General features: G+C 36.2%; 1 protein-coding gene across 2 annotated transcripts in view; it reads left to right on the top strand.

Moving 5' to 3' along the window:
* Positions 1-26,789, top strand: part of DYM (dymeclin) — a 273,454-nt gene that overhangs the window by 171,875 nt on the left and 74,790 nt on the right. For both annotated transcript variants that reach the window (XM_045528017.1, XM_045528018.1), the window contains exon 14: positions 7,449-7,551. In XM_045528017.1, the coding sequence (XP_045383973.1) occupies positions 7,449-7,551 (103 nt within the window). The remainder of the gene's footprint in view (positions 1-7,448; positions 7,552-26,789) is intronic.

Raw genomic sequence — 26,789 nt, 5'->3', positions numbered from 1 at the left:
CCATCTCTTAGTCTTTTTTGCTCCACTTTCTGGGAAAGTTCTTCAAATTTATTTTCCAAACTTTCAATTGGATATTTCATTTCTGCTACCATATTAGTATTTTCGTTTCCTGAATTCTTTTTTATTCTCCAATATTCCTTTTTATATGGCCTCCTTCTTGTTTCATAGCTGAAACATATTTACCTTTCTGCATTAGCTTAGTGTAATTGTAATACTTTAGAAGTTTCCTTCTCATCCCTGCTCCCTTTTTCCTTTTTTTTTTTTTTTTTTTTTTTGCTTGTTTATCATTTTGGTGGCTCTCTCTAATGATATTTGGCAAAGCATTTATATTTAAAAGTGAGACACTGAAGAGCTGATCAGAAGGAAGTTCTGTTTAATTGGGTTGGGCTTTGTTGACTGGTTGCTTCATTTTAGGGTGCTCCAACAGGGCTGTTTTTGGGGGAAATTCCCAAGCGTTGGTATCTGTGGGTCATTTTGTCTTAATGCTTTTCAGTTTCTCCTGAGAGTAACCCTCTGATATGTTTCCTGGGTCTGTTCTTTTCTTATCCTTTAGTGATCACCTCCACTTTTATGATCACAACTGATGGAGATAACCCTAAAATTTCTTCTCGCCTCTCTGTTGAGAACCAGATTAGTATTTCCAAACTGCCCTTCTGATTATTTCTCACCATCTCCACCTGTTGTTCTTGAACTCCTCTAGGTTTCCGTATCTACCTTACATGATTCTTTGATGGACAGTGCCTGGTATACAGGAAGCACTATACAAGTCATGGCTGCTGCTACTGCTGCTATTAATTTCTTTGTCTTCCTACGGGTTTTCCTCCTTCCCCTTCAACTCTTCTATATTCCTAGCACGTTCAGGCACTAAGTTTCCCAAGTTAGAAACCTCAGTTATCCGTGATTTTCTTCTTTCACTCTCTATGTTGTCTCTCTTGTCTTCCAAATAGCTCACACTTGCTTTAATGTAAAGCCTCCTCCTTGGCCGGGCACGGTGGCTCATGCCTGTAATCCTAGCCCTCTGGGAGGCCGAGGCGGGTGGATCGCTTGAGGGCAGGAGTTCGAGACCAGCCTGAGGGAGACCCCGTCTCTACTAAAAATAGAAATAAATTATCTGGACAACTAAAAATATATATAGAAAAAAAATTAGCTGGGCATGGTGGCGCATGCCTGTAGTCCCAGCTACCCGGGAGGCTGAGGCAGTAGGATCGCTTAAGCCCAGGAGTTTGAGGTTGCTGTGAGCTAGGCTGACGCCATGGCACTCACTCTAGCCCGGGCAACAAAGTGAGACTCTGTCTCAAAATAAAATAAAATAAAATAAAGCCTCCTCGTCAAAGGTTCTGTTTCTCCTCTGGTTCTGTTGCCATCCTCTGTCCATCTTTCCCTCCAGGGGCAGAGGAATCTTTCTAAGACAAATTTGATTTTTATGGTTAGGTCAGTGGTTTTCAAACTTTGGTTCTAGGAGCCCTGGAGTTTTGTGGCAGGAACTCTATGGCCACCATAGATGGGAGAGCATAGGGAAGAGGCTAAGGAGTAATCAGCCATCCTTCCTATTGACCCCTGCTTCCCACCTCGTACCTGAATGCCAAACACAGCAGCTTTGCTTTGTCACTTTCTCAGATTGCAGTCCTGCTGTCATAGAACACCTCTGGTTTGCAGGATGCAGTCCAAAGTCTAAGTAAGACCTAAGAGGTGCTGTATGAACTATCCTTACTACTGACCAGTCTTATCACTTTGCTCTGCTGTGTACTCAACATTTGATGTACCTGCAGGCAATGCTGATCCCTGCACCCACAGGGTACCTATTTCTCTGCCTTAGCTCCTGCTCTTTGCTCCGCCCAAATTACCTTTACCATTGCTTGATTTGCTTAGCTAACTCCTAATTATTCCTTAAGATGCAGCTCAGGCATCATCTCCAGAAACGATTTCTGTTTCTACCTTCAGGTACAGTTGGGAAGCCCTCACCTGTGTCCCCATAACATTCCATGTTCACCTTCAGCCTATTTAGGTGCATCCTTCTTGATTTGACTGTACCCTCCTGGGAGGGCAGACCAAAAACGGTATTGCTTTTGCTCCACATCCCATCCCAGGCAGATCTCACAGCGCCTGGCTTAATATCTATCTCAATGACTTAACAAGATGAAATGCAGAGCTTTTAGCAGGGTATTAAGACCTTTTTTAACCTGGCCTCTACCTGTTTTGCCAGCTTCATCTCTTGCCACCTCTCACACCCACCCCCATGGGCTTTCCCCATTCTTGTCTTGTATGCTGTGGGTATTTCCCTGGAGTCTCTCTATGCCTTTTTATAAACTATTCTCCCTTTCTGAATTGTTCTTCCTCCCCTTTTACTTTTCCAACTAGCAAACCCCCTAACTTTCCAGGCCACAGTCAAGATAGATTTCCTCTGTGGAATGCACCTGACCTTCCTGTGTGCTCCCACCACACTCTCTTCAGACCATGGCATTCTCTGATTTCAGTATTGTAGACACTTTTTTCCTTATCCCATTAGACTTGAGTTCCTTGGGGGCAGGGAACCATGTGGCTTTCATCACTTTGTAAGACTGATGTTCCATTAGCTTCTCACTCTGTACAGAATAAAGGCCAGGGCTTTTGATGTGTGCTGTAAGCAGCCCTGCACAGCCTGGCTTCAAACTGTCTTCATCCTGGTCTCATCTCCTGCCACCATCTGTGCTCCCTACACTGCAGCCATTTTCACCAGCTTGTGATTTTCTCAGCATGTTCCAGTTTGGACTGACCACAGTTACTCTATTTACATGCTTCTTTCTTTTGTGAAATGCTGTCTGTTGGCAGGGGCTCTGTTTTCTTCAGGGAAGCATGTTCTTTTTATCAGATTTTTAAAGTGTATATAATATTTCAGGCATACACAAAAAATTATAATATAGCAGTCCCCTGTGTTTGTATTCAGTGTTACCAGAAGAACATTTTATGCATATTGTATGTGTATGTGTATACATAGAGAGAGAGAGACAGAGAGCGTGAGCACACATACACTTACATGAAAGCTAAATCCCCTATTTCTTCCTCCCTGGTGCCATTTTCTTCTCTCCTTCCTCAGAAGATGATGGCTATCCTAAATGTAGGGTTTATCATTTCCATATGTATTTTATGTTCCTTTATATTAATGTTTTATCTATAAAATGTAATATTGTTTTCTAGCTTTAAAATATATAAATAATATCATTTTGTTCACATTCTATAAGAATCCATGCTTATTTTTTATTCAACATCATTTTTGAGTTTTATTCATATTGAAACATGTAGCAAAAAAAACCATATAGCTTTAGATAATTTTAAATTGCTATATAATATTTCATATATAAATATCTCACAGTTTATCCATTCTGTTCTTGATTAGTATTTTGGTTGTTTTCAGTTTTTCATTCTTAAGTCAATTTCTAATGAATATTCTTGTATAAAAAAAACAAACAACTAATCTCTTTCTAATTTAAAAAAGTATCCAAGCAAATATATCCTGACTAAGTGAATATTAAGCAAACTTGAAGATCAATTTCACTTATTTTTAAAGTCAGATTTCCCCATTTATATACAGACATCATGTGTTTATTACTTACTCTAACTAGCATTAAGCTAAGTAATTTGCATGCAAATTTACTTTTTCCACTTAGCAATTTACAAGTCATGTATGATAAAAATTTTGGTCACTTTGTCTTAAAAATGCTAAATGAAAGCCAAAATTAGGATTGAAAAAATGTAAAAGCTCTACTTACAAGATCTGAGCAAAAAACGTATTAAATTGTATGATAATAACTTAGAATAAGTGTGAATTCTCTGTTTTTCATTCATGATAGAGAACTGAATGTGACTTTGAATTATCTGTTCTTACTTCTCCCAGCTATCTTTAAGAAATTTTCTGTATCTCCAGCTTCTTGGGGTATACCATTTCAACATTTTATGCCCTTAGTAGTCAAATTTTCCATTATGCTGAACTGAAATACCTTATGTTTGAATTGAAGCTTACTTCCTTGTTTAATCTCCTACTAGCAAAGAAAACAGATTGTTAGTGTTCTCTTTTAAAATAAATAAACTAGCCTTTCTTCTCCTAACGAAACAATTTCAAGTGTTTTTTCCTCTGATTCCTAGGACTTGTTTAGTAACTTAGTGAAATTGCTGAAGAAAGTTACTGTGCATTGCCTCTGTTGTGCTCTGAAAGTGCACTAATAGGACACACACCCACACACACACACACGGAATAAAAACGAATGAATATGAGAATGAGTATCCCAAGTTTGCTGAACCCATAAAGCAGCTCCTGAGTTCTTATTTTGTGTAAACTCAACAAAATTATGCTATTTAGCTTCACTTGTCCCATTCTCTTACACCAAGAAGCTCATTTCTTTCTGGCATATTTATTACTTTTCTCTTTTGTTTGTATATCCAGTTTATACCTGTGAGTCTTGCCATACCCTCTGCTAGAGTCAATTACCAAAGTTGTTTTATTCTCAAAAAATGTATGAAATTGCATTTATTCCAGAAAGTATACTGCAACCAATTAGAAGAATCTTACTAATTTCTTTCTTTATGCATTTCCATGTAAACATGCTTTATACACAATCCTATTATATTTTTTACCTTTTTCTTTGCATCTCTTGAAAAATAATTCGCATATTTAAAAATATGTACCCCTAATGCAATTCAGTATTATATTCAGTTAGTCTTTTACTTGGCAGTTTTACTTAAAGGAATTTATGCTATAGATAGTCTCACTCAGGCATGCTAAAAATTGTGTACAAGGATATTCATTTGTGGTGCTGTTTATAGTATAAAAAACTAGAAACAATTGCAATGACATTAATAATGGACTAAATGAATTATGACATATCCATATGCTTAGGTATCAAGTAATAGGCACTGAAGTATTTGTTGAATGAATGAATTATTGGAGGTTTTTTTTGTTCCTATTTGGTTTTAAATATATTGTTACATGGAAAAAGTACAAAGTACAGACAGAACTTATTTCATGGAATAAAAATGGAGGTATATATGCAATATGTGTTTATGTACGTGCCTTGATGCATATAACATTTCTGGAATTATATAAACAATAAACTGCTAATATTAGTTACCAATGGGTCATGGGAATAACGATTAGTGGAAAGTATGCTTACTTTTAACATTAAAAAGGAAAAACAAAACAAAGCAAAACTAAACCCTGAATAGAGAAGACCCTTAAAAATAAAATAATTGAAAAAAAAAAAAACACCCTTATAGATTGAATCCTGTTCCTGCTTCTTTCTGTAGTACTTCTGCTTCAATTTTCTCTCTGTTTTACTTTTGCTTTTGTGCTTTGCTTTCTATTTGGAAATGCTGTCTGTCCTCTCTTGCACAAATAAATCTTTGTTCCTTTTCAAGACTCTATATAGGGCCTAACCACTTCATGAAACTTCACTGGACTATTCCATTTTAAAGAATCTTTCTTTTAGACACATGCTTAGCATGTAACCAGTATCATATAATTTCACACTTATTCAGTAAATACTTTATGTAGTTACTTTTTCTTTCTGCTATAAGTATAGATTTAGAGAATATTCATCACTTCTGTTTTATTTGCTTTGTACAACATCTAGTGTTACCAGTTAGTGTTTAAGGAATTTTTTTCCCTTGATGACGTTAGTTAAAAATTAATCTAGAAAGAATATTTAGTAGCCCTGTTTTCAGTAAATATCCTGTTTAAACCATCTGAAATAATAGAAATTTTCTCAATTGATAGTCAAATCAATAGTTTATTTAGAAGAGCATCTCTAAGAAATACTAGAGCATTGTTTTTGACATTAAAAAAATACTACAGGTCATTCCTCAAATTTATATGGAAAGTACATGGAACCAGAATTACCTTTATTTTTAAGTTGCCATCTAACCCAGAGAAGAATTCTTTATTTATGAAATATAATAGATTTAATATTAGGATCATAAATTATAATATGTATATTTGAAGCTCTATTATTAGGCCATATTTAGGGTTACTATATCCTCTTGGTGAGTTGGCTTTCATTGTTATAAAATCTCCCTGTTTATCTCTAGTAATAATGTTTTAAAGCTTACTTTACCTTAAATTAATATCCCAGCTTCCTTATGGTTAGTGTTTGCATGATATGTCTTTTTTGTATCCTTTTACTGTGACTTTATGTGTCTTTAAATTTGCAAGTGTGTCTCTTTTAAACAGTATGTAGTTGGTTAGGTCTTGCTTTTTTACACAATCTGAAAATCTCTGACATTTAACTGGAGAGTTTATAGTCCATTTACATTTAATGTAAATCAGCTTTATTTTTTGAAGATTGTTTGTTTTACTTTATTAGGGTGCCTCCTAGAATGAAGTAATCTGTTCTAGATTAGAATAGCCCTATTCTTAAATCATGGCCTTTCTGAGAATTCAACTGAGTGCTCATGTTTAAGCAGTCTATCCACTGGCTGGTTGGAATTCTAGTATCCCTCAGTCAGGTATGGCCTCCAAAATCTCTGTTCAGTTTACAGTTCCTGGATGGGTGTTCACTACCACACTTTGTGAGGTCTTGCTCTGCACAGTACAGCTTAGTATTTACCCATATGCTCAAGAAGACACTGCATTTCTGGACCTCCTTTCTTGTACTTCTCTCCTCTCTAGTATTCTGCCCTGTAGATTCCAGCTGCCACAGCAGCCTTAAATTTGTGCCTCTGTCTTCTCAGCCTAGTACAGTACTGCTCTGTACTGTTTGGGCCCAACCTTTCTGGACCGGAGTCTAGAATGTTCCACTAGGCAGAAGCTCACCATTATGGGTTCATGTATATATCCCTTTTTTAAGGATCATAATCCTGCACTTCAGATGTTATACAACAATTGTTTCATATATTTTTTTCAGTTTTTAGTTGGTTACAGCAGGAGAATTAGTCCAGTACCAGTTAGTCCATCATGGCCAGAAGCAGAATCTTATAATACATATATTTAAACTAATTCTTTTTGACACATTAGAATATAAAGCTGTAATACAGAATAATAGACTCCTCATTACACTGGAGAAATAATCTAATCCAGCACACTTTTTTGAAAGATGAGAAGGTACATAACCTCAAGTGATTTGCACTAGATTGCACTGTGAGTTAGTGATAAAGTTAGTGAGTATCCCAGGTGTTCACCACTGTTCTTTCCACTATAGTAATCTTTTGAAAATTTCTCCTACATTTCAAGCATTTTAAACTGTCGTGTTTTTTTTTTATTTTTTAGAACCCCTATAATTTAAACATCCTCTTCACTCCATTTTTTTGTTATATAAATGGTATTGTTAATCCTGCTGTTAACATGGGCATGAAAAAAGAATCATTTACAAGTATATTTTAGAATAATTGACATGCTGTGGAACTATATAATTCCATATAAGACCTAGAAAAGGAGACACTTAGTTCTTTTAATATAATTGGATTTTTGTTTATTTTTTCAGTTTGTTTTCTTTGCTGTCTAAAAAACACAACAAAGTTCTGGAACAAGCCACACAGTCCTTGAGAGGTTCGCTGAGTTCTAATGATGTTCCTCTACCAGATTATGTAAGTAGTTACCTTATTTCATCAATTAAAATTTTTAATTGTTAAATTTATAAGTAACAATACCCCTCTCTTTTCAAAACCTGTGCTCTTGGTGCCTGAGAAACTTCTAATATGCAAATAAAGGAGTGATATCTCAAATCGAGGGAAAAAATTATAGATGATTGTTAACAAGTGCTTGAAGAAAATCAACTGTAAACCAATGATTGTTAATCATTAGGAATCTTAATATCTGAGTCAAGAAACCCATTCAGACTAATGACAAAAAAATATAAAAGGAGGGATTTATAGGAAGGATGCAGAGATTTCTCATTGAACTTAAGGGAAAGAAGTATACCTGGATTTCACAGAGAACTAGAACCTGACATTGAAAAGCCATTGGGTTCAGGAATATCTTGTTTCAGGGGCAATTTAACTTCTGATCTCTGCTCCATTTTCCTTCTGCTTTGTTCTCCTGTTGCTTTCTACTGGTCAGTTTTCTCTATTTGCTTACGTGGACCTAAAATGGCAACCCTCAGCTCTTCCCCTTCTTCCCACCAACCTATTTATAACATGTTCTTGTGAGTGTAGTGCCTTAGCTAACCAGAGTCTTGAAATTCTAATTCTCAGTTGCTGGGAAAGAGAAATATCATTGCTGTGCTGTCATCAGTATGCGATTCTAGTCTTATCAGCCATGGTCAGAAGAAAACCGCAGTAACATGTTGCCTTTGTTCTATCCACTTTAAAGATGAAGAGCTTCTTACAACCTGCTATGGTTTGAGTGTCCCCTCCAGAACTGATGTTTTTTTTTTTTTTTCTTTTTTTCTTGGTGAAAAAAAAACATGTTGTTTTTAATCATAAACATAATTGAAAAGAACTAAGACAGTTCATTCATCTGTTACAGGAAACACTCACATTGTTCCTGATAAAAGGAGGGTGCTTATAATCACATGAAAGTACTGGATGAGGCCAGTCACTGTACAACATGGCAGAGGAACAAGCTCCCATTTAGTTGTCTTTAATGGCTTCACCATAGCTGTTATGCCGGATCAAGAATATACGAACATAAATGTTTATAAATTAGACCTTATAGCAGTTTAATCTATAGATTAGGGCAGTCAGAGCATCAGACAATATTCCAGACCATAACAGTCTAAATAAGTTGTCTGATACACACGTTAGGGCTTGCAAGGAAAATACAAACTGCAGGTGGATCTTTGATGTAGAGTTTCTGGAGAGACATCTGTAGAAAACTACACTGTTGAGAAAATGAAAGTCAAGTAGTTGGTGGTGGTTTTGAGCATACTCTTGGTTAGCAAGCCAGTGAATCAGGAAAATTAGTTGGAAGCAGCTATCAGCATAACGTGTGTGCATCTAGCTGTCTCCAAAGTGCAACTACTGCCTCCTTCACTTTCTGCCTTCAAAATCTCATGAAAGTTAGGCAATTGGTGAATTCTAACAAACAACTATAAAGGGAATGGACTCTGGGAAATCTAGTTCCCAACATTACCAACATTGGCATGACGCCACCCAGAGATCCAGCTCCAACTCTGTATGATAAACTTTACATACTTATAAATTGATGCCAGCTATTTATTGGCAAGCACAGTAAAATAAACTTCTCTGTGCCAAAGAAAAATCAGTTTTTCACATCAGAAATAAAAATGGAATATATATATAGGGTAAGAAATAATCTGGAACCTGCCACACAGGGCCAGTAGGAATATCCCAATAATTAACAAAAACCATTTTCAATTTCCCATTAATCACAAAACTATTTAAAAACTACATAAAAATTTAACTTTGCATGTTAGAAATACATTTCAGTTCACCCATAGAGCCAACATGCTTCAATATGGAAGAAAAAAATTTATTAACTGACTTGAAAGAAAAACAGTCTGTTAAACTCATGCACTATTGCTTTAACCCTAATTATGGAATTTTATCACCTTGACATTTCAAGAGTAAGAATCAGAAATCCATACTTAATCCCCACTGTGGCAGTATTGAGAGGTGGGGCCTTTAAGGAGGGATTGGATCATAAGGGTTCTACCCTTGTGAGTGGATTCATACATTCATAATGGATTAGTAGGTTAATGGATTAATGGGTTACCATGGGAGGGAAACTGGAGGCTTTATAAGAAGAGGCAGAGAGACCTGAGTTAGCACGTTAGCACACTCAGGACGTTGCCATGTGATGCCCTGTACCACCTTGGGACACTGCAGAGTCTCCACTAACAGGATGGCTCTCACCAGATGCATCTCATTTACCTGGGACTTCCCAGCCTCCCTAAGTATAAGAAATAAATCCCTTTTCTTTATAAATTAACCAGTTTCAGATACTCTCTTCTAAGCAGCAGAAAGTGGACTAAGACAGCATCTGGCCCTAGAAGATGCTGATGGCATAGAATAGTAGCAGCACAGGGGTGAGCATTATATAACACTGGGAAGGAGCATGCATTGTGAATTTTTTTAGGGCAGTGCCACTATCTGTGTGACATTTCTTATGTTTTAGAAGGTGGCTTAGATGAAGATGCTAAAAATTATTTTGCCATAAACCAGAGGAGAAGTTCATCAAGTTCTAATAAGCACCTTCCTAAATTGCCAGACAACAACACAGTGGGTTGGCCTTGAGAAACTTTATTAGAGAATTTTTAAATTCTGAGTTTGAAGTGGTGATGCACACCAGACAGTGGGAGAGTTGTTTTGCTTGTTTCCTGGGGTTTGTTTCATTTCTAACTGGTTGTGCTGATATGAGACTGTGGGAACAGCACCCACCCCCGATACCAGTCTCTGATAAACAAAGATAGCTCTATGCAGCCACAACGTGACTGGTGCTATTTATCTTCGGTTTTATTTACTGTATGTGTGTGTGTGTGTTATGTTATGATCTGTTATCCCATTAAGGTGTTGAGTTTATAATTCTAAAAAGTATCTTTTAAGATTTTCCTGCTAAGTTGGATATTCAAAACTTTTTTAAAAACTAGCATAACAGCTCACTTAGTTCTATACTTGCTATGACTGTGATATGAAAAATATTTCTTTCTAATAGCTGTTTTTTGAAAACTCAGCTGGGGCCAGGGTAGCAATGGGGATTTATGTTTAGTAAGAATTTGAATTTTGTTCATCTACAAATGTTTTATTATTTTTGTACAATTATGATTTATATACTATTCCTGTGCCATTTATTCCACAAAAATGTGTTGAATCTGTATAGTCCTAAAGTTGCCCTAGCGGCATTCCCCTTTAATCGGAGATCCATAAAATTGATGTTTCTTTGAGGAAATAGGTCATATATTTGCTAGTCATAGAGACAATTATGCAATGATAGAGTAGTTTGAATTTGTAACAGCCATGTGAATTCTACTTTTGAACTTTACAGTTTTTAGAGTCACTGATTGACTATTTTCTTCTTGCATGGACTTTTCACTAAGTAAAAATGGATTTCTTAAAGCATCTGCTTCCTAGAAATACTTGGAAAATTCCATTTGGAATCTGTCACTAACAGTTCTTGTTTTAACCTTTGTGTGTATGAGACTTTGCAAATCACAAAATTTTTCAAATGGGTTTATGAACCCGAATTTTGGTGCCTTTTGTCAGAGTTAATTGAAGAGGATGGTTAGCACTGATTCTGTAGTAGTGATGACTCCGAATCACTCCTTCTGACACAGATCAGAAAGGTGATTGAAGAAAACAGGAGTAACCTTAACAATAAGTATAGTATGTTCTTCTTTCATGATAACTCGACACTTTATTGATCATTCCCGTTTCTCAAAACACTGTGTGTAAGTGATTTACACATTTGAAACCACATTCTCTTTTAAATTAGTCATTAACTGGGAAAATGAATATGTTCCTCCCTTTCTTCCACAGAATTTTTACTTGTTAAGTGTCCTTGCCAACAGCTACATAAAATTCTGTGTCCTGGACTAATACTTTAAACCACTTGTTTGTAAAAGACGGAAAAGGAAAATGACAGAGTCTTAATGCAGCTGTGCATTCCCTGACGTACACTTTCTACACCAAAGTTGAATGAACTGTATTAGCGAAGACTTTGAATAAGTGCTTTAGAATAAAGATACGTTTTTCTTCCTCCTGTAATACATAGAGTACTTTCAGTCTACCTAGAGGTTTCTGAGTTTATTAAGAAAATGTTTATCCTCATTATACTGTATAATTCACAAGTCAGTTGAGTAACAGCATAGAAAGCAAATTGCAAGTTACAAAAACATTAGTATTAGTACTTTAGTACAACAATGTTTGTCTGAACATCTGAGGGGAAACCTGAAACCTTCAACCAAGTTCTAGATAATGAGGAAACTGCCCTGGCTGCTTAAGGGGAAATAAAACAAAAATTGTTCTCAAGTCCTCTGTGGGGAGAGAGAATGCCCACTACAGAGAGTGCCTCTACGAGGCCAGTAAAGGTGTTCAGGAAAGCAAGTAAAGTTTAGCTGACCTGGCTGTGCTTTTGTGTCTATATCAGGGTTTCATAAAATTTAATTTAATGACTAAAGGGACAGGAGAAAATTGTTAAAGGAGAATCTTTCAACAATTTTTTAAAATAAAAATGAACCTTTCAGACAACTTTGATCATACACAACAGAATCTGAATATAGAAAATGAAACAAAGATAACAAATGAGTTATGGTTGTATTTTAAACCATAACCACGATTTTTAAGTCATGAATATTATCACAGTATCATATAAGCTTTGTTTTCCTATTATATTTCTAACAATCATCATAACAACTATTTGAGATGAGAAGAATCTAACGTTTATTCTAGGTGGAACCATAATGAACCAAATTATATTGCCCTCTGGTTATCAAAGAGCTTTTGAATCTTTCTGTAGGACTAACTGTACCATCTAACTCCAAACAGTAACTATTAATATTACTACAAAAGCGCAAGCCAAAAAGACCCTGGCCAAAAAGAGTAAGGAGCCAGAATTAGAAAAATCAGCGGGCAATAGCTATGAAATTTGTCGCTCTGAAAACAGCTTCTTTTAGATGTTACTTTTTTTTTTTTTGAGACAGAGTCTCGCTCTCTTGCCCAGGCTAGAGTGCCGTAGCGTCAGCCTAGCTCACAGCAACCTCAAACTCCTGGGCTTAAGCAATCCTTCTGCCTCAGCCTCCCAAGTAGCTGAGACTACAGGCATGCACCACCATGCCTGGCTAATTTTTGCTATATATATTTTAGTTGGCCAGATAATTTCTTTCTATTTTTTTAGTACAGACGGGGTCTCGCTCTTGCTCAGGCTGGTCTCAAACTCCTGACCTTGAGCTATCCACCCGCCTCGGCCTCCCAGAGTGCTAGGATTACAGGCGTGAGCCACCGCGTCTGGCCGGTCTCTATCTCTTGAGCTTAAGAGATCCTCCTGCCTCAGCCTCCCAGAGTGCTAGGTTTACAGGCATGAGCCATTGTGTCCGGGCCCTTCCTTCTTTTAGTAAGATAATTTTAGACTTACAGAGTTGTTTTAAAGAATTTCCATATATACTTCACCTAGTTTTCCCATTTGTTAATATCTTACATAGCATATAGCATTTATCAAAACTAAGAAATTAACATTGGTGCTGTACTGTTAACTGTAATACAAATCTCATTCAGATTTTACCAATTTTAATATTAATGCCCTCGTTCTTTTCTGGTATCCAGCCTGGGATCTCACATTAAATTTCATTGTCCTGTCTCCTTAGTCTTTCTTGTCTTTCGTGACCTTGACACTCTCAAGACTACTAGTCATTTTGTAGAATATCCCTTAATTTTGGTTTAGTTGGTAGTTTCTCATGATGAAATTGATGTTATGCGTTGTTGGGAAGGATCAGGAAGAGGTTATGTGCTCTTCTCACTTCATCATGTCAGGGAATGCACAATGTTGATATATGTTACTGGTGATATTTACCTTGATCATTTTGCTAAGGTGATGCATGCTAAGATTTTTTGCTGTAAACTTGTTATTTTTCCTCTTGTGTACATTTGGGGAAGACTTTGAGACTATGGCAATATCCTGCTGATGCTTACACATTTTCCCACAAATTTTAGAACCTACCGGTGGATTGTGACTACAACTTGTGTCACTGATTTACTAGTGATTTTCTATTTTTCTCATTCTGCAACGAATAGTTGTCACTTCTTCCCAATGTATTTCTTTATTCAGATATTTATTTATGCCAGTGTGGACACATGGATACTTATTTTATTCTTCGTGTCATAATCCAATACTGTCATTATTCTGTTGCTCAAGTTGTTCCAGCTTTGGCCATTGGGAGCTCTTCCGTGTCGTGTCCTCTGCCCTTTCAGTTTGCTCCCACCTTTTTCGGGGTTTTTTTGAGGCCCTCAAGATGCTCCAGTTAGTTGAGTATTTTCTCTGCTCCGGCCCTGGAATCAACCAGTTCTCCAAGGAAGATCATAAAATCTGGATCAAGATCCTTATAGTTACTTTCGTAATGAAAAAACTGTGTAGAAAACCACATTAGAGCCCAATCTTATGAATGAGGTTGGTGAACATCCCTAGCACAACTGCTTTGAACTTACATAGATCCAAACATTGACTAGGTTGCAGTAAGTTTCTTCAGTGTGATTGATTTTTTTCCCCAGGTTTATTGAGGTCTAATTGACAAATAAAAATTGTGTATATTTCAGATGTATGACGTGATAATTTGATATACGTATACATTATGAAATGATTACCACAATCAAGCAAATTAACACAGCCATCGTCTCACACAGTTACCTTTTTTTGTGTGATGAGAACACTTAAGATCCATTGTTAGCAGATTTCAAGTATATAGTACAGTATTATTAACTAAACTCACCATGCAGTACATTAGATCCACAGAACTTGTTCTTCTTGTAACTGAAAGTGTGGATCCTTTGACTGACATCTCCCCCCCTCCCCCACCCCCTAGTCCCTGGCAACCACTATTCTACTCTGCTTCTATGATTTTGAGTTTTTTAGATTCCACATATAAGTGAGATCATACAGTATTTACCTTTCTGTGTCTGTGTTATTCACTTAGTGTAATGTCCTCCAGGTTCATCTATGTTGTTGCAAATGGTAAGATCTCCTTTTTATGGCTGAATAATATTCCATTGTGTATATTCCATATTTTGTTTAAACATTTATTTGTCAGTGGGCACTTAGGTTGTCTCCATATCTTGGCTATTGTGAATAATGCTGAAATGAACATACTGCTTTCATGTCTTTGGGATATATTTGGAAGTGGGATTGCTGGATCATTTGGTCATTCTATTTTTAATTTTTTGTATTATTTTTCATAATGGCTGTACCAATACAACTGATTTTCAAATTCAAATAAAGTCTCTAGCAAGTAAATAAGCTCCCCACCCAACCACTTTTTTCCTAATTAAAAACCAGGCCTGACTTAACCGTAATAAGACTAATTTTCATGGTTGCGTTATAACTTGGCCAGTAATGAGAGTTCCAAAAATGTTCTGAGAATGATTCTAAGGGCAATTTTTAGTTGGAGGGCTCTCCTCTTGTTTTAAAAAAACCAAAAAATTCCATTCTTAAAAGCACACCTCAATTGAGGGAAAGAATATTGCCTTTTCTTTATTTCTGAAGAGGTAAGTTGTCCTGTCCCTTCTTATGGAGTATGGTAGAATATTCTTTTTAAGGACTTTTAAAAAATTATCATTAAAAATACTTAAATAACTTTTATGTTCCTTCCTCTCTCTGGCTTATAAAAAGAAATAGGATGTGTTTGCACTGAAGTCTGGCAATGATTAACTTTCTAAGCAAAGTTTAAAGAATACAGAAAAAATAACCCATGCATATTAAATTCAGTAGTAATGTGTGATAGATTTATAAAAACCAGCGATCATGGTTTCTTTTTCCCCTCTTTCCATTCTAGTGAAAAAAATTCTTACCTACTGCTGTATAGAGCTACTATAAAAACACCATTTCCTGAAATGTTTCCAAATTTCCTTTTAATTATTTGAGAAATTCTTATTTTAATTTTCTGTTTGCTCACATCTTGATTGTTTTTCCTTCTCTTTCTCCCTTTCTGCCTGAGTTTGTAGTTCCTAATAGGAAGAAAAGAAGTCCACTATTTGGAATTTTCTTTGATTTATCCTTGATTTACATGGCAAATAGAAAGCAGCTGTCTATTTAAGCATCTAATTCTTGAAACCATAGTCCCCTCAAGCGTCATCTGGAAATAATGTAGCTTGTAAAACAAAGCTAAGAAGAAAAGGCAATGTTTGTTTTATGTGGGATGAATGATTTCTGTTGGGGTCCTTTAATTCAGCTATTACGAGGGTTATTAAAAAGCAGTATTACAAAAGAGGTTTAAATGAAAAGAATTTTTTTGAGCTGGTATCTTATTATTACAGTTGATTATAGTCAAAGCTGCAAATGTTTTATAAATGGCACTTTATTTTAGTTTCTCCAAATAAGACCCCCAAAACCAGTAATCTTATTCATTGTGTGAGTGGAAATTCAACCCTTTACTTGGTTGATTTAATTTCTGAAAACAAATTGTATTTGAGAATTTACCTCTGCCTATTTTTCTGGAAATTTTGTGGATTTCTGAAAAATTCTTAAGAATCTTTACAGGAATATTTGAGGATCACCTTATAAATGCAGCGAATGAACTTGAAAAACATCATACTTTATCTAGAGTTAAAGTATTATTAGAAAATTCAGTGAACACTAAAGTTAAACCCTAAATTGTTTCTTAATATATTCATAAATTATTTGAGTTTCTGTGATATAAATTTGGAGATCTTGATAATGGAAAGTGATATACTTTGGGAAGTAAAAAGTCCAGTTATTTGTGCCTTGGTGGTTGTTAGAGGCCATTTTCTTGATTTATTTGTTAATATAACAAAACAGTTATTTTTGAATATTTGACGTTTAAGAACTTTAAATCCTTAAATGTACTTGAAATCACAGAAATGGAATTATGTAGCATGTTTGTTTAATAATCAGTAGGGCAGGCATGTCACACATCTGAGTCACCTGTAATCTCTCTCCTAGTGTCTTCGATCATCTCAAATTTGTATTTTCATGATGTCATGAAGAGTGTTGCTCAGAAACCTGTCTTTTTTCCTTTAACGTACAGTGCTAGCTGAGCAATTGAATTAATGATTCATCCTCTATAGGGTTATATTTCAAGCCTATACTAGTCGGCGCACGATGCTGTAACAAAATATCATAGACTGGCTGGCTCAAACAGCAGAAGTTTATTTCCTTATCATTCTTGAGGCCAGAAGTCCAAGATGGGAGTGCCAGCATAGTTGAGTTCTGGTGAGGACCCTCTTCCTGGCTTACCCACATTGAGAAAGATGACCACTTTCTCAGTGTGTGCTCATGTGGCCTGGTGTCTCTGATACAGGCACTAATCCATCAGACCAGGCCTCTGCCCTCATTACCTAAGTAGTTCCCAAACACCATCATATTGGGGGTTAGGGCTTCAACATATGATTTTAGCTCCAACAAGGGATTGAGGCTAAAAAGGAGACTGTCTGAATCATGTTTATAATCACCTTGAACAAATGCTAATGAGGAGTGACCCAGAAAAGTTTTGGATAGAATGGCAGCCTAAGATTTAGAAGACCTGAGTTCTATTTTCGAGCTACCTTTAATTTACTATGAGCTTGGGTAACTTATTTTGCCATTCTGACCCTTGATTTTCTTGCCTTTAGAATGTATCTGAAAGTAGATTTTTGTGTGTGGTTTCTTTGGCTTTAGCATTCTATGGTTCCATCATCTCTATGAGGATACCCTCGATATATAGAAAGCGATTTAGCATATCGCTTCAAATCAGGTGCTGGGAGGGAAGTGGGAGGAAGAGAAGGAGCTAACTACCTAATTTCAGTGTTACCTATAATAGGGAGCCAGTAGAAAATGACGATCAAAAAGGGGACTAGGAGAATTATATGAAGTTATTCATACAAAGGTAACCATTAAAACAAAAATAGAAACTTTCCTAAATACCAGAACATATAGTAAAAAATAAAATATAAAAAGAAAGCAAATAAAACATACAACATATGGAAAGACTTCTTATATAAAAGATTTGGATACATATAAATATATATGAAAGTATTAAAACCAAACAGATTAATCTTCAACCTAAAACTCCATCAGTTAAGAACTGCTTGAGTAAACTTTAGTATGCTCACACAACAGAGCACTATGCAGCTATGAAAATGAATAAAAAATACCTCTATATGGAAATGTATATGCCACCACTTAGTCATCCTCAGGATAAGTTAGTGATATTCATTTGTATCTATTTATATTTGAAAAACAATGGAAGGACAAAGTATAAAAATAATTTTTTTAAGCAATTACCTGTAAAGATAGTGAGGAAATCGGGTAAAAGTGGGAGGAATGACACTAGACTTCTTTGAATATTTCTTCTTTTTTAATGTAACTTAAGAACTACATAGATATTTTACGTGATTATAAAACAAAATTTAAAAGAGTAATCTGTAAAATTTAAATAAATTGAAATCAGTAAACCTAAATACGTATCTAGCTGGCGGCGTAACTGAACATCTAAGTGGCTCTTTATTCCTAGTAGGCTATACCTTAAAGACATAAATGACAAAGAAGAATCAAACTGTTTTTACTAAGGATATTTGTGTAGAAACCTTGGTATTGTTACTTCAAGACACATGGGTGTGTAATGTGAGTTTAATAAAGCAAATGAGTAATTATGAAATATTCCAATTTTGTTTTCCCCATTGTCCCTGGGAACCTGATTCTTGGCATGAGAATGTCATATGTGGATGTAAAATAGAAAAGATTGAATAAAAACCCTTTGATCTTGAATTTGAATAGGAAGTATCTGTATGTTTTTGTTTTTTGTAACATCTATAGCTGTGTCTAGTCATTCTACCTTTGTCCTTTGAACTCATGGAAACAGTGACCAACCCAGTGACATAGCTTTGAGCATTCCTAGCAACCAGGTTACCACTAAAAGGAACCAGGAATTTATCCTGCCTTTCATATAAGATGGTAACAATAGATTAAAAAAATAGTAGATAAGGGGAAGTTTCTCTTTAGAGAAGTGTTACAGGTAATAACTGATAAAGAAATGATAGGATTAGAGTATCACCATTTCGCAAACCCTAATAAATGAGTAAATTCAAGCATTGAGCATTAGTGCCTGGAAACTTACAAAAAGAGACAACCGTACGTCATGTTCCTCCTGAAGTAGAGCATACCACCATCGGTGAAGTAGTCTTGCTTTAAGGAAACCCACAACACTAATCTGATCAAACCTCTAGATTGAGCTACCAATTTTCAGGAAATATCCAGAACAGAGAAACATTAACCACCACCAAGATCCAGATTGCAGGAAACTACGTAAGGCAAATAACCTACTTTATTTAACTAACAAATTGCAGTGAAAAGGGGGAGAGAGAGAATGTGCCAGAGAGACAGAGAGAAACAGTTTAATAAAGACCAGTAAAGGCTTTATTTGGATCCTCATTCTAACAAATGGTTTTAAAATTTTTTTAACCTAATTAGAAAATTGAGCACTGACTGGATATTTGATAATTTTCAGGGATTACTATTAATTTTTTTATGTGTGAGAATGGTATTATGTTTATATTTTTAAAAGAAGAATCCTTATCTTTTGGAGATACTTACCCAGTATATTCATAGCTGAAAGATATGTCTGGATTTTGCTTCAAAATAACACTTGAGGGAGGAAATGGATGAGTTTAAAAGAATAAGATTAGCCATGAGTTGATAATTGTTGAAGGTGAGTGATATATACTTGGAGGTTCCTTATACTATCCCTTTTTTTTTAATATTTGAAATTTTCCAGTGAAAAGTTAGAGGTTATACAACAGTGTGAATATACTTAACATTACTGAATTGTGTACTTAAAAATGGTTAAGATGGTAAATTTCGTGTGTATTTTGCCACAACTTTTTTAAAAGTTAGAATCTGAAAACTAGATTTAACCTTCATGTGACCTGGACCTTAACCCCTCCATCCAATCTTTAGTTTTCTCATCTGTTAAGCAGAAGCAATGAAAAAGCTCATGGAATTGTGAGAATTCAGTGAAATAATGCATAAAAAGTATTAATATTCAGCAAAATATTTGGCATAAAACAAGTGCTGTGTAAATATTAGTGGCCATTACTACCACCACCTGAAAGGCAGGGAGATAAGTCCTTTATTCTCCTCTCGTTGAAAACCGAAGCTTGTTACTGAGAAGGCTATTAGAAATTCTCTTTCCAAAGCACTGTGGCATAATAGACTAAGCTTATCCTGCAAGTCAGACAGACTTAACTCTCAGTTTTAGCATTCAATAGCTATGCTATCTTGGTTAGTAAATATTTCATTAATGACCTTTGAGACGTTACTGTACTCTCATGCATTAATATAAAGTGAAGACACTAATATCTACTTTGCAAAATTGGATTAAATATTAGTGATTATCTATGTAATGTTCTTGGCATAATGCCTTGATCATAGTAGATTTTCAGTAAATGATAGATACGATCATAGTTCAGTCATAGTCAAATATGATTATCATTGTTCAAGGATGGAAGATAAGACAAAGTCTTTTCCATATATCCTTCCTGGACAAAATTTATCTGAACATGAGAACAGTCTATTTCTGACTTGATTATGGGCTTTTACACTATATTATTAAATGATATCTATTTTTCTCAACTTTTAAAATTTTAGCATATGTCTTTATTTCACTGCGATTTTATTAATAGAGCCTTATCTTCCTATTTAGGAGGACAATAAGGTGCACTGTGTTGGCGATTGTAGTAAATTAAAAATAACTAGAATAGTGATATTCAGGTTAACCTACTCTTTTGTTAGTAACCTAAAAATCCTACACCAAAAAGGACTTCTTATATACCAGGTGCAAACAGATAAAGTACTCTGCCTTTTCCCCTAGAGGTTCAAGTACAATAGAGATGAAGTCTGCATCTAACAAAAATACTCTAAAACTGATTCTAGAAATACAGGGTGGTGGCTAGTCAGATCTCTTCTAACTCTATAGTCCATGTGTCTTTTTTTCCTCCATTTTTCATCATACTGATTGCTTTATTTCTCCTCGTAGAGTAATTCTGCATGACATTTCTCTCTTTTACCATCATTATTATTACATAACGTTATTTGGCACTATATAAAGGTTTATGGAACTTATGAGGACACATGGCCATTGTTTTTAAGGAACCTGTAAGTCAGTAATATTACAAAGGGGAACTACAGAGATAAAAATGATTGTAGACAATCTGTATTCTCAATGCATTAAGTAATAATATGCATCCTCTTTCTCAGAATAAAAGCAAACCATTCAAATTCTTATTACTTAAGTCATTGATAAGTCACTTTACATACCTGATCTTCAGTTTCCCCATCCAAGAACAAAGACTCTGGAGTTGGAAATATCTAGGTTTGAGTCCTAGTTCTGTCTCTTAATGGCTATGTGATAGTAAGGGAATTACTTAATCTTTTTAAATTTCAATTTCTACATCTGAAAATAAGCACAACAGTTCTAATTACTAATAGTAATTAGGTAGCTATAATTCATTAAATTTTAAGGAGGGTAAAATACATTGATAGTAAATACAGAATAAATTCAGGGAAGGCACCATCCATAAATATGTTTAAAACATATTTATTGATTTCATTCATGTCATGTTTTGCCCCAGGCGTTGAGTATATATGGTGATAAATGACAGACTTGGACCCTGCCTCAGGGAGCTAGTGGAGGGGGAAGAAAACATTTAGCAATTATTATAAATAGAGCTATGGAAAATAACAAGGACTAATGCAAGAGACTCATGAGAATCCTAATTTAGATTTGGGGTCTTAGGGGATCAGGGATTTGCTCTCTGAGAAAGTGATATTTAGCTGAGACCTGACAGATGAATAAGAGTTAGCAAGATAATGAAGATAGAATGTTACAATCAGTATGTGCAAAGACCTTGAGGCAGAACAGAGCTCTGTTTAGTCAAGAAACTAGATTAATCCTGAGAAGATTCTTTTAGGGAATAATTTTTGAGTTGAAGTCTAAGAAAGAAAAGGTATGAAAGTAATTATTAATATTTTCAATCTCCTATTTAGCTTTCTTACCTTAGAATCTGTCCATACCTCTGTTCCTGTTTTTTAGCGTGCCCAACTTTATGAAGTTCTGGTAATATGAAGTTCATATTACAAGATAAGGCTTGTTTGAAATACATGTTTTATATCAGTGCTTTAATAACAACCTATGATGATAAACCTCATAGTAGCTAAATATCCTGATTAATTTTTTTAAACTTATATCATACTTTATGCTTAATAAACCAAGTGAGAAATACTAAAGCTAAAATGTGTTCCCATATCTCAGGTTATAGGAAGCTCCAGTGGCCTCCTCAAAGCACTGGAATTATTTCCATGAGATTGCAGGATGTATTTAAGTATCTCTTTCATTATATAATAAGCCTTTCAGTGATCAGCCCATCCATGGTTCAAAGGAAATACTCCTTGAAATTACATACAAATGTGTTTTTGCTTTACAAATGTTTGTCATTTTCTTATCAAAAAGTACAGAGGAAGAGGTTCTGAGAACTGAGTACAAATGAGGAAAATGAATGCTGCATAACAAAGGATGACAACCTCTGTGTGTGTGTGTCTTCTGAACAAGCTTTTGACTGTTTTTTTCTTTTTAATCTTTTATCCTAGTGTCCTTACTATTATACTACTTATGTAGAGCCTTCTGTCCGTGGAGTTCAAAGCACTTGCAGTCATCAAGTTATTTATTTCTTGGATTTATTGAATGGGTGCCCATTGTTCAAAAGCCTGTGGGCGTAAGTACAAAGTTATAAAAGCACACAAATTAAACGTAATAGCACAGGAGTAAGAGAGAAAGCCAGCAGGATTGCCGCTGTGCCTATTGGGAATGCCACACTCTTAAATAGAAAGAAAAGAAGAGAAAACAAAAGAGAATAAGAAAAGGAAAAAACCAACAACCTAGGATTCGTTATATTCTGCAAGTTACAAAATAAATTTGTCAGTCAAAGGGAATGACCATGAGGTGCAGTTAGGGGAGGCCTAATTGAATTTAGAGGGCACTCTGGAAAACGCCCCAGCTCTCACAGACTCAGATTTTCCTCTAGTAACTAAGCATGGGAAACCATTGTTCTCCCTCCATTTTACACACAGACATTCATATATGGGAATTTGGTTAACTGTCATTGTCTCAAAGCAGTATCATAAAATTTGAAGCACGATTTTATTCTCAGATTTCCAGTTAAATCTTGGTTTCATTTCTTTTAACAATTTAGCTTAGAGCTGTGGTCCCCAACCTTTTTGGCACCAGGGACCGGTTTCATGGAAGATAGTTTTCCTTGGGGGGTGGTGGGAGGTATGGTTTCAGGATGATTCAAGCACATTACATTTATTGTGCACTTTATTTCTGTTATTATTACATTGTAATAGATAATGAAATAATTATACAACTTGCCATAATGCAGAATCAGTGGGAGCCCTGAGCTTGTTTTCCTGCAACTAGATGGTCCCAAGCTGGGGGTGATGGGAGACAGTGACACCCGAAGTGTGTTGCTTATGTCGAGTCCACTCTGTAATCTCATTTTGGTTGCTGTCACTGCAGAAAACCCTGCTTCACAAAGATAGGATCTTGGAAATGGAAGCAGGCTTTTCAGTGCTTTTGTGGCAATCTCAGGATATTCCACTTTGACTTGAATCCAGACCATATGGAGATTTGAAGTCTCAAACATACTTTTAAGGCCACTGTCATTTGCAGTCTCAAGCAATTGATCCCCCTGTAACACGGACAAAGTCAGTTCACCTGGCTTATTCACAAATGGGTCATGGATCCATTCCTTCCCAGTTTAGAGGTCTTTTGTGGTTGGGAAGTAATGCTGAAACTCTTTTGAAAGCTGAGACAGGTGATCAAGCAACAGCTGGGAGAAAGAAGGCCTTGACTCAGTCTCTTTCAAAATCTCTGCTAATGTCTGAAACATGTCAAAAATCCCAGTGTTCACTCATCACCCCCATAATTCCAGTTTGGCTTTGAATGCAGCTACTTTACCTGCCGACTTGAACACAGCTGTCATTCTCCCCTAAAGTGACAGATTGAGTTCTTTGAGCAGTTGAATATGTCACACAAGTAACCAAGTTTTTCAGCCCATTCTGTGTCACTGAAATGTGCTGCCAGCGGTGACTGTTTTTCTAAAAGAAATCTCTGGAGCGGCTCTTGTAACTCATAAACTCAGGCCAGTGATCTACCTTTAGAAAGCCATCTCACGTCTGTGTATAAGAGAAGACGTGTACTCTGTATCCATCAACACTCAGAGCTGCGCGAACAGACGTGAGTTAAGGGCAAGTACTTTAATGTGGCTGATAATTTTAATCACATCCTGCAAAATGTTGTTTTGTTCAGGTGACATTTTTTGGCTAGCCAGCATTTCTCTGTGGATGACACAGTGCATAGACTCACATTCAAAAGTGACCTCCGTGACCCTAGTAGTGAAACCAGAAAGCCATCCAGTCATGGCAGCCACTCCATCTGTTCATATGCTGACACAAAATGACCAATTCAGTTTTCCTGATATGTAATCATTCAAAGACTTGGATAGTTCTGCAGTTGTGGTGTTGGTTGGCAATAAAAGTGCACATAACATGTCCTCCTGAAAAATATATCACACAAAACCTAGCATTGTTAGCTTTGTTGTCAACATCAGTAGTCTCATCAACCTGGATTGCGTACCACGGTGACTCATTAATCCTCTCTAGTAACTGTGCCTCAGTATCCTCTGCTATTTCATCAGTTCATGTAGTTATGGTGCTAGCCAAAAGAGGAACATGTGCCACCTTTTGAACTGCAGCCTCCGCAAAAGCTCACGGCAAGTGTCCTTAGCAGCAGGCAGGACCAACTCTTCACCAATAGTAAAGGACTCCTTAGCTTTAGCCATGTGGTTGGCCACTAGGAATCATGCTCTCAGTGCAGACACATTTGATGAAGTGGTGGCCTTCAATAATTGCTTCTGTTCTTCATGTTCACATGTGTTTCTTTTGAAAAACTCCAAAGGCTTGTCTTAATGGAGGTTGCTTGGTCTCCATGTGGCAAAGCAGTTTTGAAGGTTTCGTGGCTTTGTTGGATAGCCGGTCACTGCATATTATGCAAAGCAGGCTTGGAGAATGTGAATCACCTGTTGCAATGAACTCGTAATTTAGGTAGAACTCTTGGTATTTTCTTTTAAATGCAGCTTTCATTTTGTTGGCAGTCTTATGTTCTGCTGTCTCATCCATTGGGTCTTCCCCCCTTTTCAAAGAAGCTCTCCAGCGACATATTTTTAATTCATTTTTGCTACAGTTAGCTTGTGGGTTACCAAAACTGTGACTGAGACAAGTAACCAGTGTGGGAAAGAGGCGCGGATGGAAGTGGTAAATAAAATAATGGGCTGGCCACGCACAGACTAAAATAAGTGTCAGATTCTGACTTAAAGCCTGCCACCAGATGCAGCTGTACAATTGAATTGAAGTAAGATGCTCATTTGCCACTGTAAAGCCTGCCACCAGATGGCAGCTTAATTGTCACTTGCCACTCACTGATAGGGTGTTGATATGAGTCTGCAAGCAATTGATTATTATGGTCTCTGTGCAGTCAAACCTGTCTTCTGATAATCTGTATTTGCAGCTGCTCGCCAGCACTAGCATCACCGCCCCAGCTCCACCTCAGATCATCAGGCATTAGATTTTCATAAAGAGCAGCCAACCTAGATCCCTAGCATGCACAGTTTATAGTAGGGTTCGAGCTCCTGAGACTCTAATGCCCATGCTGATCTGACAGGAGGTGGAGCTCAGGAGGTGATGCGAGTGATGAGGAGCAGCTGTAAATACAGACGAAGCTTCACCTGCTCGTCCACTGCTCACCTTCTGCTGTGCGGCCTAGTTCCTAACAGGCCACAGACCGGTACCAGTCCAGGGATTGGGGATCACAGGCTTAGAAGAATATCCATTTTATTTTAGTTGTGTCCATCATATGGTGGTTTAAAAAGTGGATATTCTCACAGTTTAGTAAATCTGTGAAACTTAACAAGCTCATTTGAAAATTAATTTAGAAGAGGGAATGCCTCATTTTTAAAAGTAAATCGATAATTAAAAATTATAAAATTAAAAATGAATAACAGCACACATTTCAGAATAAGAAAGCAAATGGAGGAAATAGCTACAATGGTTCAAAGTATTTGCTTGGAGTCAGTGGATATTGGGAGAAAGGAAAGGATGAGTCAGGACTGTTCTTTTGTAAGTCTAGCAGTAGCTTTGAACTTTATACTCATTTGATTAAAATTAAAACAAAAGTTTAGGGAAAACAAAAATGAGAACAGGAAAGCCATTCTTCATGTCCAATAAATATAATATTTGAAATCATCTTCAAAACTGAGCTTAATATATTATTCTCCAGGTCTTAGTCTGTAAAGTAATGGGCTCATCAGCACCTTCACTCTATAAAGCATAGTCTGATTTTTGGTAATTCAGGAGAGACTGGCTAAAACTGCTAATAAATTATGCATTCCACAATTAGGCATTTTCTCCTATTTCTGGTATTCTTCCATGTTTAATTGGAAATCTCTAATGACACTTGACTGAAACTCCTGAAATTATTATAATATGAAGTCTTAAATGGGATACTTCCTGTGCTGCTTTATTCAAGTCTCAGTCTAAATTGTTTTTATTTATCCTCCCTTTTCTCTCCCTTCATAGCATTTCCCACAATTTACAGTCCTCCCCCACTTGACTCTAAACTCCACCTACTGCGGCGCTTTTTAATAAAATCAGTCATTCAGCATTTGTTACATGAATGGCACATTTCATCTGGGAATATTGTGGTGGCTAATTGGTAGCTATTGGGAGAATTGATTAAATTTCATCAATTAGCCTGGTAACCTGAAGGAGTTAATAGAACTTCCCCACCTGCCTAGATTATATTGAACCAAACCTATCAGGGCCAGTAAATTACAGTGAAGCACAGAATGCTAGGCAGGTGTCCAGTATCTATGTTATCAAAGCTCTTAGGCGGTGCAAGGAATATTCAGACAGCAACTGTTTGGGGATCTTTTGTGAAAGGGAGTTTGCAACTGTGATTTTTTGTTTGTGCAGTTAATGCATTTTAAATTCCCCCCTCTGTGTCTTTGTCTTTCAGTCTTCTTATTCTTTTTGTGATTTGTTTGTGCAGTTAATGCATTTTTAGTTCCCCCTCTGTGTCTTTGTCTGCATTTCAGTTTTCTTATTCTTTTTGCTC

This window comes from Lemur catta, chromosome 16, assembly GCF_020740605.2.
Source record: "Lemur catta isolate mLemCat1 chromosome 16, mLemCat1.pri, whole genome shotgun sequence".
NCBI classification, from domain to species: domain Eukaryota; kingdom Metazoa; phylum Chordata; class Mammalia; order Primates; family Lemuridae; genus Lemur; species Lemur catta.
The sequence above is the reverse complement of the archived record's forward strand: the minus strand, read 5'-3'. Positions and strand labels throughout refer to the sequence as shown.